The sequence below is a fragment of the Camelina sativa genome, chromosome 10 (genome assembly GCF_000633955.1).
Source record: "Camelina sativa cultivar DH55 chromosome 10, Cs, whole genome shotgun sequence".
In the NCBI taxonomy this organism is placed as follows: domain Eukaryota; kingdom Viridiplantae; phylum Streptophyta; class Magnoliopsida; order Brassicales; family Brassicaceae; genus Camelina; species Camelina sativa.
This window is the reverse complement of record NC_025694.1, coordinates 10,599,418-10,614,510: the sequence shown is the minus strand read 5'-3', so window position 1 is coordinate 10,614,510 and position 15,093 is coordinate 10,599,418. Positions and strand designations below refer to the sequence as shown.

General features: G+C 37.8%; 3 protein-coding genes across 5 annotated transcripts; all 3 read left to right on the top strand.

Moving 5' to 3' along the window:
• LOC104718357 (J domain-containing protein DDB_G0295729-like) lies at positions 1,521-3,480 on the top strand. The gene is made up of 2 exons (XM_010436084.2): positions 1,521-1,722; positions 2,175-3,480. Exon 2 carries the CDS (start codon positions 2,212-2,214, stop codon positions 3,271-3,273), a length of 1,062 nt encoding a protein of 353 aa, XP_010434386.1. The 5' UTR covers positions 1,521-1,722; positions 2,175-2,211; the 3' UTR covers positions 3,274-3,480.
• On the top strand, positions 3,684-7,990 carry LOC104718356 (cyclin-T1-4). The gene is made up of 8 exons (XM_019231302.1): positions 3,684-3,829; positions 4,340-4,441; positions 4,554-4,801; positions 5,465-5,546; positions 5,934-6,068; positions 6,316-6,491; positions 6,580-6,731; positions 6,851-7,990. Exons 3-8 carry the CDS (start codon positions 4,575-4,577, stop codon positions 7,663-7,665), a joined length of 1,587 nt encoding a protein of 528 aa, XP_019086847.1. The 5' UTR covers positions 3,684-3,829; positions 4,340-4,441; positions 4,554-4,574; the 3' UTR covers positions 7,666-7,990.
• On the top strand, positions 8,355-15,049 carry LOC104718355 (multiple RNA-binding domain-containing protein 1). 3 transcript variants are annotated; one of them, XM_010436082.2, is made up of 16 exons: positions 8,355-8,606; positions 8,744-8,851; positions 8,986-9,100; positions 9,181-9,905; positions 10,007-10,138; positions 10,281-10,370; positions 10,469-10,586; positions 10,683-11,006; positions 11,094-11,158; positions 11,327-11,332; positions 13,331-13,469; positions 13,784-13,888; positions 13,965-14,066; positions 14,147-14,320; positions 14,535-14,669; positions 14,782-15,049. In XM_010436082.2, coding segments are annotated over exons 1-16 (2,493 nt in total). In that variant the 5' UTR covers positions 8,355-8,604; the 3' UTR covers positions 14,935-15,049. The 3 variants fall into 3 exon arrangements, with proteins under 3 accessions (XP_010434384.1, XP_010434383.1, XP_010434382.1); XM_010436081.2 differs by having other exon boundaries at positions 11,327-11,361; positions 13,360-13,469; XM_010436080.2 differs by lacking the exons at positions 13,331-13,469; positions 13,784-13,888; positions 13,965-14,066; ... (1 more) ...; positions 14,535-14,669; positions 14,782-15,049 and adding exons at positions 11,786-11,890; positions 11,967-12,068; positions 12,149-12,322; positions 12,537-12,671; positions 12,784-13,051 and having other exon boundaries at positions 8,356-8,606; positions 11,327-11,471.

Below are 15,093 nucleotides of genomic sequence, written 5' to 3'. Positions count from 1 at the left end.
TTTGAAGCAGAGAGGCTTTTCGGAGGAGGAAACGCAAACTCTACTTTTGAAGCAGAGAGGCTTTTCGGAGGAGGAAACGCAAACTCTACTTTTGAAGCAGAGAGGCTTTTCAAACGAGGAAACGCAAACTCTACTTTTGAAGCAGAGAGGCCATTCAAGAAGCCGATGAAAACAGGGAATGCATACTCTACTTTTGAAGCAGAGTGGCTTTTCAAGAAGCTGATGGCAACAAGAGACCCCAACTCTACTTATGAAGCTCAGAGGCTTTTCAGAAGCCGATGACAGATGTGAAATAAGAACTAAGACTACAATCACATTTAGAAGTTGAAGAATTGTGTTTGTTATAAGGAACCTTTTTCTGTAACCTAGATTAGCCAGATGAAGGTAACTAATCAAAGTAGCTCTAGTAATCATGTAGTAACTAGTATTTTTTTTTTTTCTCTTCGTCTTAATTCATAATTCAGCTTTTTCTCTTATTCTGTAGATCATGGTCTCTGCAATGGAGTTAATCTTAGTACTTGAATACACCAATACGTTTTCTATTGTTTATTTTCTTTTAAGAATTCGAAATAACTCATACTATCAGGTAGCTGTTACTCGCAAGCACTGGTAAGCCAATAGGTTCAAAAGTAGAATCCTTGAAGAACCTGAGTTTGGAAACAAAAATTATTGGCAAGGGTCTCATTACAATTGAATGCATATCAAGCAGCTATGATGGAAACCTTGAAGAACCTGAGTTTGGAAACAAAAATTATTGGCAAGAGTCTCATTAGAATTGAATGCATAATTGCATATCAAGCAGCCCTGATGGATTGAGTCTAGAAGATCCCTTAATTGTACCAAGAAAAAAAAGCCCAAGATACTTGCTTTTTAACCTTGAGAGACAAATTAAAGCTCAGGTTGGTGGTCACTGGCTCATAAGATAGGCATGACTTCAAAATTTGATATCTGGTGCAGGAGTCTGAGAGAGTGGTTTCAGTAGAAGAGAGCTTATCAGGGAGAATCACTGTAACAACAACAACAAAAGCAAAAGTCAAGTGAGTTCAAAAAGTGTCACGGTCTCACGGAGAGTACTAGTAGTAGTATGGTATAGATACAACCGTGTGAAACCATGATCCAAGTTTTAATTGAATAAGAGAAGATAAGAGTGATATGTGTAAAATTACAAGTCATTTAGATCAAAAAGTAGTGGTGAATGATATTGCAAAACCTGTAGTTTAGTATGAAATTAAAAATAAGAATGATAAGGAAAAATTGTTGTTTACATTGCATATATAAGGGATTACATTTCGTGTTTTAGCATTTTGCAACACAAGGTTTTACTTTAGCATTGTTGATCGATCGTTGCTTAATAAATCACCAATCTTGTAAAGTGATGAATTGAAATTTTCATGGAAGAACTTGGAGAATGCGCGGGAAAGGGAGAGAGGGAAAAAAATAAGTAATAGTTTCTTTTCCATCCTTACATTTCTAAAATATTTTAATTTTGCCTCAGTTCTTTTTCTCTCTATGAACCGGAAAGTAAACTAAATCATTCCTGGCTTCGTCGGGTCATAATTTACTCTTCTTCACACGCACACACCGGTGGTCTCTTCGTATTTCAGATTTCGTCGCCTCCACCGTCTTTTAGGGTATTATTGTGATACTATTACTGATACTGAACCGCGAATGTGGATGGGTTAATAAGTGGGTCTCCATCAAAATCCGACTTTTACTTATTTGGTATGATGATTTTGCCTTCGCACGAGAATCCCAAAGATCTTTTTTTTTTTTTTTTGTGTGTATCCCCTAATACTCTTTTATTCAGTTTGATTTCTGACAATCTGTTTGTCATTTGTGTGAGAATTTGTAGATTTAGATACAGTAACTTGAGAAATCTAGGGCCACTGACTTGTTTCTTATTCAATTGGTGATTTGCATGTATGGTTTTGTGCCTAGTTGAATCGAAGATGTTACTAGTCTACAAGAGATTCTTCTTTTATGGGTGTTGTGTATCCTTTTTCTCTGTTTAGATTGCTTCAGACTTGTTTGTGATTGATTAATCTTGTGGCTTTAGAGAATTGGCTTTTAACTTAGTGATTGATTATGGCTAAGTAACTTATTGTGGTTTTGCTTCTGTGTTATACTCTTCTGAATCCTTTTTCTTTTGTATCATCGGATTGGTTTTCCCGTAGAGACAAGGTGGCAAAATCGTTTGAAGAACAAAAAGACATGGAATGCAACAAGGAGGAAGCTATAAAGGCAATGGATATTGCCAAGAAGAAAGTTGCGGAGAACGATTACAACGGGGCGAAAAAACTAGCAGCCAAGGCTCAGAATTTGTATCCAAAGCTTGATGGGTTGAAACAAGTTATGATGTTGATCGATGTTTATATCTCAGCAGGAAACAAAATCATTGGAGGAGACCTTGATTGGTATGGAATTCTTGGTGTTGATCCATTGGCTGATGAAGAAGTAGTGAAGAAACAATATAAGAGGCTAGCTCTTTTGCTTCATCCTGACAAGAACAAGTGTGAAGGCGCAGAGGGTGCGTTTAAGCTTGTTTTGGCTGCTTGGTGTTTATTATCTGATAAGGTTAAAAGAATTGCTTATGATCAGAAAAGGAAGTTGAACGAAGTTAAACCGAGAAGGAGTCGGAAGCAGAAACAACCACCAAAGAAACCACCTAACCAGCCTAAACAACCACCTAACCAGCCACCAAATCAGCCTAAACAGCCACCAAATCAGCCTAAACAGCCACCAAATCAGCCTAAACAGCCACCAAATCAGCAGAAACAGCCACCAAACCAGCCGAAACAACCACCAAACCAGCCGAAACAACCACCAAACCAGCCAAGTTCTAGCGGTAGATCTAGAAGCAATAAGCCCACTTCAAAAGTCAGTACCTTTTGGACAATGTGCAACAAATGCAGGACAGAATATGAGTATGTGAGGGTCTTCTTTCTTAACAAGTCCGTGCTTTGTCGAAATTGCCGTGGGACTTTTAAGGCAACTGAGAAAGAGAAAACACCAACTGAGAAAGAGGAAGCACAGCAAGCAACAAACAAGAACACAAATGGTGCTTCTTCTAGTAGGAAAGACTCTTCTATATCAACAGTGGGTAGTTTCAACAGCGGAAATGTGGCAAATCAAGCAGAAGAAAGAGGGAAAAGAGAGGTCAGGGAGCCAGAAGAAGCTACAAGAGGAATTTCAAATTCTGAAGTAGAAGAGAGGGTTTTTAAGAAGCTTAGGACAGATGACTATGCAGAGGCAAGTAATGGAATCAAGGTGTGAAGTAAGAAGTTTAACATTCACTGCTTTTTTTTTTTATGGTTAGGGTTATATTTTTGCATCTAGACTATAGGAAGGAAGGAAAACGTACAGTGGAACAAAATCAGTTCTTCCTCCTGTCATCTTCAATGTTGAATCTATGAAATGTACCTTTTTTTTGTTTTTGATGTTAAAATTGTATGCTATGTATAAATTGGTTTAGTTCGAATTCATTTACGGTTTACGAACGAATTAGACCGGAATTGGTTCACTTAAAATTTGTCGCGTTACCAATTTTAGGTAAAAGTATTTCCTTTTTTCTCGTCCCTTCATTCTCAATAGTTTTCACTTTAACCCCAAAATAATTAAAAGATAAGATTTAGTCTCTACTTGGGGTCATAAACTCATAATCATATATCAGTGGTAAATCGGGATATTCGTTAAAAATCCCAAATTTTTTTCCCCTTTCTTCCTTTTTTTTTGGTTCTTTCCTTTCTCGCGTTTCTCTAGGGTTAGGGTTTGCGAACGCAGCTGTTCTACGCGTTTAGCTTCAATTCGCCATCGAAGAAGCCATAATCTGGTGCGTAGTTATCGATTTCGTTATTTGTTTCCGATTGGGTTTTTGTTTTCCGTTTGGTTTTCTCGATTTTTCCATCTTTTCTCTTTTAATTTGTTTTTTATTTTCTTTCGGGTTTGGTGATTTTCACAAACTTTTGCATCTTTTAGATCTGCTCTACGTTTTCTCGTTCGTTTGTGACGGATTCACCAACTTTTGCATCTTTCAGTTCAAATTTTCATGGAGAATTGGCTTGATTCTCTCTAATTTAGCTTTATGGCGATTGATTTCGATTTCAATGTGTTTTTTTTTCCTTTTTCTGAATGCGTGGGCTTAGTTAGGAACTGGGTCGTTTACATGATTCTTAAAGTCACACTATTTTCCTGCCAAAGGAGTTTTTTTTTTTGTTCTTTCATGATTCATGTCATTGTATTGCCTTTGCTCTCATTTAGAATATGTGAATGTGTTTCCTTTAATGCAATTTATACTGAGTATTCTTCAATGACTTATGTTAATGTTACCCTGTTCTTTCAGATTCCCTAAAGAGCTTACATTTTTTTTAAGTTTTGACGATAGAGATTAAGATCCCTCTTTGCTAGTATCAAACTTCAGTTGCTGGGAACACAACGTGACCAGGTATAAATCTCAGCTCATGTATTTAGCAAAATTAGTTAACATCTCTTAGATTTGTACCTTTTCATTTGTTTTGTTCATTCATTTGTTTCATTGGTTCTTCTGCTTTTACTAGAACTGGTTTGGAAAGATAGCAATGGCTGGAGTATTAGCTGGGGATTGTTCATATGGGGAGAGTGGCATTTCATCTTACTCCAAGAATTCTAATGAAAAGCAGGAAGAGGTTTCCCGCTGGTATTTTGGAAGAAAAGAAATAGAAGAAAACTCTCCGTCGAGGTTGGATAGTATTGACCTAAAGAAGGAAACATACCTCCGCAAGTCATACTGTACTTTTCTGCAGGACTTAGGCATGCGATTGAAAGTGTAAGTAGAATATTCTGACCTATATTTCAGCTTTATGCGTTGCATTTTCCATTTGATTACTTCTTGCGAGCTTGGTTTAGGACATGATAGTTTCTCCAACCATGATAACTGCCTCTATTTTGCTTATTGTATTATAGTGATCCCCGTACATGTAGATTCCATAAGATCGAATTCTGAAATTGTTAGAACTTGATGTCATAGAGATAGATATCATATTGAGCTTGAATAATATAGTCAAGTTATTGGCAATTTAGCAACAAAAACGTGAAATTGATAGGTTCATCTTGGGTTATATATCTAGATTTTGGTGCTTTTTCGATTTGATTACTTCTTGCGGGCTTTGTCTAGGACACGATAGATCCTCCAACAATTACACTTGACTTATAGGTTTTGTAGGATCAAAAATTTGAAACTATATAGAATTTGATGGGGTAGAAGTCAGTTAGGTTATGATAATCGAGTTACAGCTATTGGCATCAAAAAGGTGAAACTGGTGAGTTCACTTGGGTTGCATATCCCACTATATACAAAATTTAGTATATAGTGGTTAACACAGTACTCGGTGTGAATTGTCTTCATATTGACATGGTTTCATCTGCATTGATAGCACTTTCACTTTTGGCTCTCTCAATGAAAGTGGCTAATATATTTTTTCTTATACAGTCCTCAGGTTACAATAGCTACAGCAATAATATTCTGTCATCGATTCTTCATTCGCCAGTCACATGCTAGGAATGACAGAAGGGTGAGTATAATTTCTTTGCACCTGATGTAGTTGAATATACTTATAGATATGGGCGTACTCTTTGTTGTTCGAGCCAGTCTGCTGGTGCCTTGTTTGCATGAATTTGTAGCGTTGAGATGGTTCCTTGTCCTTGGTGTCTATTTACACTCATTGTCTCCATCTCTCTGCCAGTTTACTTAAAATATAAAACTAGCTGATGCAGTAGATGAATTTACACTGACTTCTTTTGAAGATTTTTGCCATGATATATATTAAGCGTTCTCTAAGTTTATTTGGTATTAATGCATCTAGTTATATGTACATATTTATCCGTCTAGAGATTAGAGCAGAACAGTATTAAGATTGTTACTGAGTCCTCTTTCCATGTTTTTCTCCCTGCACACCCAGACGATTGCTACAGTCTGCATGTTCCTTGCTGGAAAAGTTGAAGAAACTCCAAGGCCGTTAAAAGATGTTATTGTTGTCTCTTATGAGATAATACACAAGAAGGATCCTACTACTGCACAGAAGATCAAGCAAAAGGTTCGAATACTTCTGAACCTTCTCTACTCCATTGCTTCCTGTTTAGTTAGTAAAAGTGAATTTGCACTTTTTTCTTGCATATTCTATTTCACGATGACAGTAATTTTGTACGAACCCTAGGACTGTATTTGCTTGTTTGTGAACAATCCTCTTCGGCTAATTGTCCTTTTTGTTGGATCTCTCATCTGTGTTGTTCACCTTCTCTATTATTTCTCTTCTTTGTACTGAACTTATTACACTATTGCAGGAAGTATATGAGCAACAAAAAGAGCTTATACTTAGTGGAGAAAAGATTGTACTTTCTACGCTGGGGTTTGATTTCAATGTTCATCATCCGTATAAACCTCTTGTAGAAGCGATAAAGAAATTTAAGGTCGCACAGAATGCTCTGGCCCAAGTTGCATGGAATTTTGTTAACGATGGGTACGTTAAAAGTCTGTTTCCTTGAAAGCTTCAGATAGATCTATCTGCCTTGTATTTTCGTCTTCATACAATAAAAAGATGCTTGCAGTCTGCGGACGTCACTCTGCCTGCAATTTAAGCCTCACCACATTGCGGCGGGAGCAATTTTTCTTGCTGCGAAGTTCCTTAAAGTGAAATTACCATCAGATGGAGAGAAGGTTTGGTGGCAAGAATTTGATGTCACACCTCGACAACTGGAGGGTGAGAGAACTATCTTTATCATCAATTATTTTTATGAGACTGTTTTCACTTTTTCTGTTTGACTTATATTCTTTATTTTGGATCTGAAGCTAAGTGATACTGCCTTTTGTATACTGCAGACGTTAGCAACCAAATGCTTGAGCTGTATGAGCAAAACCGTGTTCCTGCATCTCAAGGAAGCGAAGTCGAAAGTAGTGTAGGTGGAGGATCAGCGCATCATGTTGGGTCTAGGCCAATATCAGCACGTCCAACTCATGAACATTCAAATTCTGATAATCACGGGGGTTTGTCAAAAGCTACACAAAACCGGAGCAATGATAATGGGAGTGGTGAGGCAGGTAGTGTCATTACCGAGCAGAAGGGGGAAAGAGATACAGAAACGAAAGATAGTCTGCGTACTGAAAATCATGCAGCACATAAGGCTAGGTCGGGAATTGAGGCACCTGGGAAGGAAAAACCAGAGAAAGCAGGTGCACAGCTTCCAGAAGACGATAAATCTAGAGTTGTTGATACAGGTGAAAGTGATGCCCCGGTCAGCCAGTCCCCAAAAGACTTAAAATTGCTTAGAGATAAGTGGAAGGCTAAATTAGAGGCTAAGAAGTTCCAAGGTGAAAGGACGAGAAAACAGGATTTGGTGGATGAGGATGATTTGATCGAAAGAGAACTGGAAGACGTTGAACTAGCTGTTGAGGATGACAAAGATATACAAAACAAGAGCTCCGAAATTAATAACATGGGTACAGAACATGGCGAGATTCTTGATGGAAAGCACTTGGTGGGCAGTACTGAGGAAGGTGAAATGGTAGATGATGTTTCTTCAACAATGCCTAGCCGTAAGAGAAAAATGGGAAGCCCCTGTGAAAAACAGTTAGGAGAAGGAAAGAGGCGACACAATAACAGTGAGAATGTTGAAGAAGGTCACAAGACAAACTGAGGAGGGAGTAGTCATAGTCATGGCGACCAATAGCCAAGAAGACACTCCCAAGAGAGGTATAAATGATCTCTCTTTGGTTTTTACTTTCTCATGGTCTACAAGAGATATTTGGCAACTTTGAATCCCAACCATGGTGCGAAACAAGCTCGTTGTATTTACGATGTTGGTTATATCTTCTTTTTCTGTTTCTTGGCACTTGTATCCAACAGTTGAGAAACTAAATCAGGTTTCTATCCATGAGAGACCATCCCATAGGCTATATAAGGAACTCTATTGTTTGCATTCCCTTTGTATAATGTAGGGAAGACAAGAATTTTTGACAGAAGTTATTTAGAGCCAAGTCAATACTTTGTTTTGATAACATTAGGGAACGAGGTGATTTTGTAAGTTTTGTTTTATATTAATATTAAAGTCCACCTCTTTCCCAACTTCCGATTTTGTCATTATTGGTTTTTGAATGTATCGGTTAGCTTCGTGACCAGTCCGGTTAGCTACAAAATTAGGCGGATTTTTGTCAAATTAAGAGCCGCCGATTAGTATAATCAAAATTCAAAACAGACCTGTAAGAAAATCAAAACAAATGTAAAATTGCTAGTTTTGAATAATCAAAATTTTATGTACTGGTTAAGTTACTCAAAATCTGAATTTGGTTCGGTTTATTATTCATTATCTAAAGCCGACGACCTAAAGAAGAAACAACAAAAGACCTAAAAACCCTCTCTCCTCTTCTTCTTCGCGCTGCTCTCTCTCTCTCGTCGTCGGCGGCAGATTAAACTCGCTATCATATATATCGTTCCGACACTCTTGCAAACATTTCATCAATTAGAACAACAACAATAAAGAAAAGGTCATCTGTTTCTTCTCTTGGAATCATATTAGTTTCGGAAACTCCCCCTTCAATTCTACAGTTGCAAGAACAAGCTCTTTCAAAACCAAATAATGTAAGTATTGGGTTTCTCAAATAAACTCTTCTTTCTTTTGGGGTTATTAAGCTGAGGTTTCGTAGAAATCAATCAATGTTAGAAACTCATCTTCTTCTTCTTCTTCTTTTTTTTTTTTTTTTTTTTNAAAAATCCAGGTCGAGGATATGCGTTAAGAATTTGCCCAAACATGTGAAAGAGGATCAACTTCGAGATGTCTTTTCACAGAAAGGAGAAATCACTGACGCCAAATTGATGCGTTCCATGTATTACTTACTTACTACTACTACTATATCCAAATTCGAGCCTTCTCACAACTAAATTTCGTGCCTTTATTGACTGGTTTAATTTGAATCACTCTGTTTTTTTTTCCTGTTTTTTCTGTTTTTTTGCTTTGCAGTGATGGTAAGAGTAGACAATTTGCTTTTATTGGATATCGTAGTGCTCAAGAAGCTCAAGAAGCTATTAAGTATTTCAACAAGTCTTTTCTTGATACTTCTCGTATATTTGTTGAGGTTTGTACTTGACGCTCTGTTTTCACCTGTGTGTACTAGTTTGAATCTGTAATTTAGATTCATTCTCCTTTGGCTTATAGATTGCTCATAAAGTCGGAGATGAGAACGCTCCTCGTCCATGGAGTCGTATTTCTCGTAAGAAAGAAGAGAAAGTTAATGAAGATTGTGAAAAATCGTCTAGTGAACTTTTAAACAGTGGTAATGCTAAAGGAGGAAAACAGAGGAAACCTGAGGTTGATGATCCTGAGTTCCAGGAATTTCTTGAGGTTCATCAGAGGGGTAAGTCGAAAATCTGGTCCAATGACGTGTCCATTCCCCCTGCCCCTGAACAAACCATTAAAGAGAAGGTCTTGGTGAAGAAGGCCGATGAGCCGATGGTTTCCAATGGTGCTGAGCCTAACAATGTTAAAAGATCATCTGATACTGAAAAGACTGAAGAGAGCAACGCTGTAGCTCCCACTGATGATGTTTCTGATATGGACTACTTCAAGAGTAGGATTAAGAAAAATCTGTCGGATTCGGACAGTGATAGTGAAACTGAGAGTAGTGAAGATGAAGATGAAGCTGGTGATGATGATCTTGTGGGGGATGATGATGGTAAAGCTGGTGAAGATGGTCATGATGCTGATATTCGTAATTTTCCTATTGATGGAGATTTTGAAGCTGATGGAGTTGATAAAGATGATGATGGCGATGCCATGGAAGTAGAAGCTGATGGCAAGGGGGCTCAAGAATTTAAAGCTGACAGTGATGATGTTCTTGACACTGGTCGCCTTTTCGTCCGTAACCTGCCTTACACTGCAACGTACGGGATTGTCTTGTTCATCTTCTGCTCTTTTTATATACCCTGATTTCTGTTATTAATCTTATACATCTTTGATTCTTGTCAATAATCTCATGCAATAGAGAAGAAGAGCTTATGGATCATTTTAGCGAATTTGGTGAGATATCAGAAGTCCATCTTGTTCTTGACAAGGAGACGAAAAGGTCCAAAGGAATTGCCTACATCCTTTACCCGATTCCGGAATGTGCGGCAAGGTATTATTCATGTCAAAAACTAGCCTCATGTTAGTTTTGTTGCTGTTGGTGACCCCTTGAGGTCTTAGTAATTGCTTTTCAAGAAGTAGCCTTATGTTGATCTCTGTTAGTTCAGATTATAAAACATTTGATGGTGATGCAGGGCAATGGAGGAATTAGATAACTCAATTTTCCAGGGCCGGTTGTTGCATATTTTGCCAGCCAAGCACCGTGAAACGTCTGATAAACAATTGTCAGTGGCCTACCCTTTCTAAGCTTCGGTCTTTCGACTTGTAATATTTTTGTGAACCAGATTTTCCATTAGTTGTTTAACATGGCGCTTCTCAACAGGAATGACACGTCTAACCTGCCAAAAACATTCAAGCAAAAGAGAGAGGAACAAAGAAAGGCATCGGAAGCTGGTGGAAATACAAAGGCTTGGAATAGTTTATTCATGCGACCCGATACTGTACGGTTTTCTTGTTTAATGAATGCATCCGTTAATGTTTATTAAATCTGGCTTTTAGTTGCTTCATGTTTCTTTAACTTTTCCCTTGTGTTGTAGATTCTAGAAAACATAGTAAGGGTGTATGGTGTAAGCAAAAGTGAGTTACTTGACCGTGAAGCTGAAGATCCTGCTGTGCGCCTTGCTTTGGGAGAAACAAAAGTGATTGCGAAGACAAAAGAAGCCTTTGCTAAAGCTGGTGTAAATGTTACCTCTTTGGAAGAATTTGCTACAGGGAATGGTGATGAGAAGAACCGAAGCAAACATATCCTCTTAGTAAAGAATTTGCCATTTGCTTCCACTGAAAAGGAACTGGCTCAAATGTTTGGAAAATTTGGAAGTCTAGACAAAATTGTCCTCCCTCCGACGAAGACGATGGCCTTGGTATTTTTCTTTCCATGTGTGCTACTTCAATATATTGGACAGATAGTTAATTGCTTTCTAACCTGCTCTTACTCACATGACCTTCAGGTTGTTTTCCTTGAGCCGGCTGAGGCACGTGCAGCTATTAAGGGAATGGCATACAAGCGTTATATGTAAGCTTTAAAATTAACTTTAATGTTTATTAAACCAAGAGTGGAAGAACAACTTCTGTATAAAATGTCTAAAATCCGTTAGGCTTTCCCCAGAGTGCGCTTCTTGGGGATAAATGATCATGCTAGTCAAAACCAAACTGCTTCATCACATTTTTCCTATTGTTACAGAGATGGTCCCTTGTTTCTGGAGTGGGCTCCTGCAAATATTCTTGAGTCCGATAACAATGAAAAGAAGAGTGATGATGTTGGAGAAAATGATGTGAGAAGAGTCAGCTTGGAGCGGCAGGTTGAAATCGATCCAGATGTAACTGAGGTATGTCCAGTTATAATAGATGTGAACCGTTATGAAATCATGTGTTTTTTTTTTGGAGTGGATATGAGCTATAGCCGAACTGAAAGGTAATTGAGAAAATCTTGATTAGCTTAGGAAACTAAATTAGATTTTACCTTGTGGCGCTATATACGGGTTTAGTACTATCTTGTAAGTTTCAAGTGAGGTACTATATAAGTATGTTCATCGGGTTTATATTTATCTGTTTTCTGATCAATTTTGTAGACAAATATAGTTCTATCTTTTAAATTGGTCTGTTCGTAACATTTCCTTTAAATAATGCATTATATTTTCAGTCAAATGTCCTTCATGTTAAGAATCTGAGCTTCAAGACAACTGATGAGACTCTGAAGAAGCATTTGACTAGACTGGTGAAGCAGGGAAAGATTCTGAGTGTCAAGGTAAGTTCCTGTTCATTACTGACACATCATGTGTACAAAATTGTGAGGCTAATCTTTTATTTTCCATGATAAGCAGATTATAAAGCATGTAAAGAATGGGAAGACTCTTTCATGCGGTTATGGTTTTGTAGAATTCGATTCTGTAGAGACAGCCACCAGTGTCTACAGAGATCTACAGGTATATAATAATTAAGTCTCTTTGAAACTTAAAAGTTGAATGGAGTTGATGAAATACAGTGACACTTTCTTCTTTGGCAGGGGACTGTTCTGGATAGGCATGCTTTGAGCTTGAGATTCTGCGAAAACAAGCGGAGTGACAAGGTTGGAAAAGATTCAGGCAAGGACAAAACTTCGACAAAGTTGCATGTGAAAAATGTAGCTTTTGAGGCAACCAAGAATGAACTAAAACAGCTATTCAGTCCATTCGGACAGGTACACACTTAACTCAAGATATAGAATGAACACATACTGCCATTCTCTCGTACAATGGCTGAAGTTTTGGTCTTTTTGTTAGAGAAACTACAAGGGGATGAAACATTAACTCTTTTTGTATTGGAACAGTAGATAAATTATGTGCAAACAAGTTGGATTTGGATAATATATTTTCAGAAGAATCTAACAATATTCCTGATTCTTGTTTATGCAGATAAAGAGTCTGAGGCTTCCAAAGAAGAATATGGGGCAATATGCTGGTTATGCTTTTGTTGAATTCGTGACAAAGCAGGAAGCCTTAAATGCTAAAAGAGCATTGGCCAGCACCCATTTCTACGGACGCCATTTGGTAAGTCTTGTGTTGTAGTACTCTTGTCTCATCTCTGAAGCCTGTTTGTTCATTTGGCATCCTTGGGATCCGATCTCTCGACTCATCTTTCTATCTCTGCCCTTCTTTTCAGGTGCTCGAGTGGGCCAAAGATGACAATAGCATGGAAGCGATCAGAAAGCGTTCTGCTGCTAAGATGGACCAAGACAACGATAATGCAAAGAGAAGGAAAAAAACGAAAGTTGTTGATGAAAGCAGCATGAAGTTTGAGAGAATAGCTGAGTAGGAGACCCTTCCTCTCTATAGTTTTGGTGTTATTATTATATGAGTCGCTTACTGTGATTGTTCTCCATGGGTTTAAATTTTTTGCTCTCTAGTCTTAATATACTTCTTTCAACACAGAGTTTAATTATAGAATAAATCTTTTCAAACGAATCAGTTCACAAGACTGAATAACATTAGCAAAAAAACGAGTAGTAAGATGATCAAAAATATGTAAACGTTGAAGTTGAAGGCGATCCACAGCATCTTTGGCAGCTTGCAGGTTGTTACTTCCGGTAGCCTTCTTGCTGTACCAATCAAGAAAAAGGTTGATAAGCGGGGACTACTAGGCTAGGCAGTGATATCCAAAACTGTTGATCACTGTGGTTGTGAGCTAACAACCTTGGCTCGTTAAGGANTCCCTTGTTTCTGGAGTGGGCTCCTGCAAATATTCTTGAGTCCGATAACAATGAAAAGAAGAGTGATGATGTTGGAGAAAATGATGTGAGAAGAGTCAGCTTGGAGCGGCAGGTTGAAATCGATCCAGATGTAACTGAGGTATGTCCAGTTATAATAGATGTGAACCGTTATGAAATCATGTGTTTTTTTTTTGGAGTGGATATGAGCTATAGCCGAACTGAAAGGTAATTGAGAAAATCTTGATTAGCTTAGGAAACTAAATTAGATTTTACCTTGTGGCGCTATATACGGGTTTAGTACTATCTTGTAAGTTTCAAGTGAGGTACTATATAAGTATGTTCATCGGGTTTATATTTATCTGTTTTCTGATCAATTTTGTAGACAAATATAGTTCTATCTTTTAAATTGGTCTGTTCGTAACATTTCCTTTAAATAATGCATTATATTTTCAGTCAAATGTCCTTCATGTTAAGAATCTGAGCTTCAAGACAACTGATGAGACTCTGAAGAAGCATTTGACTAGACTGGTGAAGCAGGGAAAGATTCTGAGTGTCAAGGTAAGTTCCTGTTCATTACTGACACATCATGTGTACAAAATTGTGAGGCTAATCTTTTATTTTCCATGATAAGCAGATTATAAAGCATGTAAAGAATGGGAAGACTCTTTCACGCGGTTATGGTTTTGTAGAATTCGACTCTGTAGAGACAGCCACCAGTGTCTACAGAGATCTACAGGTATATAATAATTAAGTCTCTTTGAAACTTAAAAGTTGAATGGAGTTGATGAAATACAGTGACACTTTCTTCTTTGGCAGGGGACTGTTCTGGATAGGCATGCTTTGAGCTTGAGATTCTGCGAAAACAAGCGGAGTGACAAGGTTGGAAAAGATTCAGGCAAGGACAAAACTTCGACAAAGTTGCATGTGAAAAATGTAGCTTTTGAGGCAACCAAGAATGAACTAAAACAGCTATTCAGTCCATTCGGACAGGTACACACTTAACTCAAGATATAGAATGAACACATACTGCCATTCTCTCGTACAATGGCTGAAGTTTTGGTCTTTTTGTTAGAGAAACTACAAGGGGATGAAACATTAACTCTTTTTGTATTGGAACAGTAGATAAATTATGTGCAAACAAGTTGGATTTGGATAATATATTTTCAGAAGAATCTAACAATATTCCTGATTCTTGTTTATGCAGATAAAGAGTCTGAGGCTTCCAAAGAAGAATATGGGGCAATATGCTGGTTATGCTTTTGTTGAATTCGTGACAAAGCAGGAAGCCTTAAATGCTAAAAGAGCATTGGCCAGCACCCATTTCTACGGACGCCATTTGGTAAGTCTTGTGTTGTAGTACTCTTGTCTCATCTCTGAAGCCTGTTTGTTCATTTGGCATCCTTGGGATCCGATCTCTCGACTCATCTTTCTATCTCTGCCCTTCTTTTCAGGTGCTCGAGTGGGCCAAAGATGACAATAGCATGGAAGCGATCAGAAAGCGTTCTGCTGCTAAGATGGACCAAGACAACGATAATGCAAAGAGAAGGAAAAAAACGAAAGTTGTTGATGAAAGCAGCATGAAGTTTGAGAGAATAGCTGAGTAGGAGACCCTTCCTCTCTATAGTTTTGGTGTTATTATTATATGAGTCGCTTACTGTGATTGTTCTCCATGGGTTTAAATTTTTTGCTCTCTAGTCTTAATATACTTCTTTCAACACAGAGTTTAATTATAGAATAAATCTTTTCAAACGAATCAGTTCACA

Bases quoted from the DNA above. Each gene is read 5' to 3' on its own strand.
- LOC104718357 (XM_010436084.2), top strand. From the start codon at position 2,212: ATGGAATGCAACAAGGAGGAAGCTATAAAGGCAATGGATATTGCCAAG.
- LOC104718356 (XM_019231302.1), top strand. From the start codon at position 4,575: ATGGCTGGAGTATTAGCTGGGGATTGTTCATATGGGGAGAGTGGCATT. The intron at 4,802-5,464 runs GTAAGTAGAATA...TTTCTTATACAG, and splicing joins TTAGGCATGCGATTGAAAGT to TCCTCAGGTTACAATAGCTA. The intron at 6,492-6,579 runs GTACGTTAAAAG...AGATGCTTGCAG, and splicing joins TGGAATTTTGTTAACGATGG to TCTGCGGACGTCACTCTGCC.
- LOC104718355 (XM_010436082.2), top strand. The intron at 10,587-10,682 runs GTACGGTTTTCT...CTTGTGTTGTAG, and splicing joins TATTCATGCGACCCGATACT to ATTCTAGAAAACATAGTAAG. The intron at 14,321-14,534 runs GTACACACTTAA...TTGTTTATGCAG, and splicing joins TATTCAGTCCATTCGGACAG to ATAAAGAGTCTGAGGCTTCC.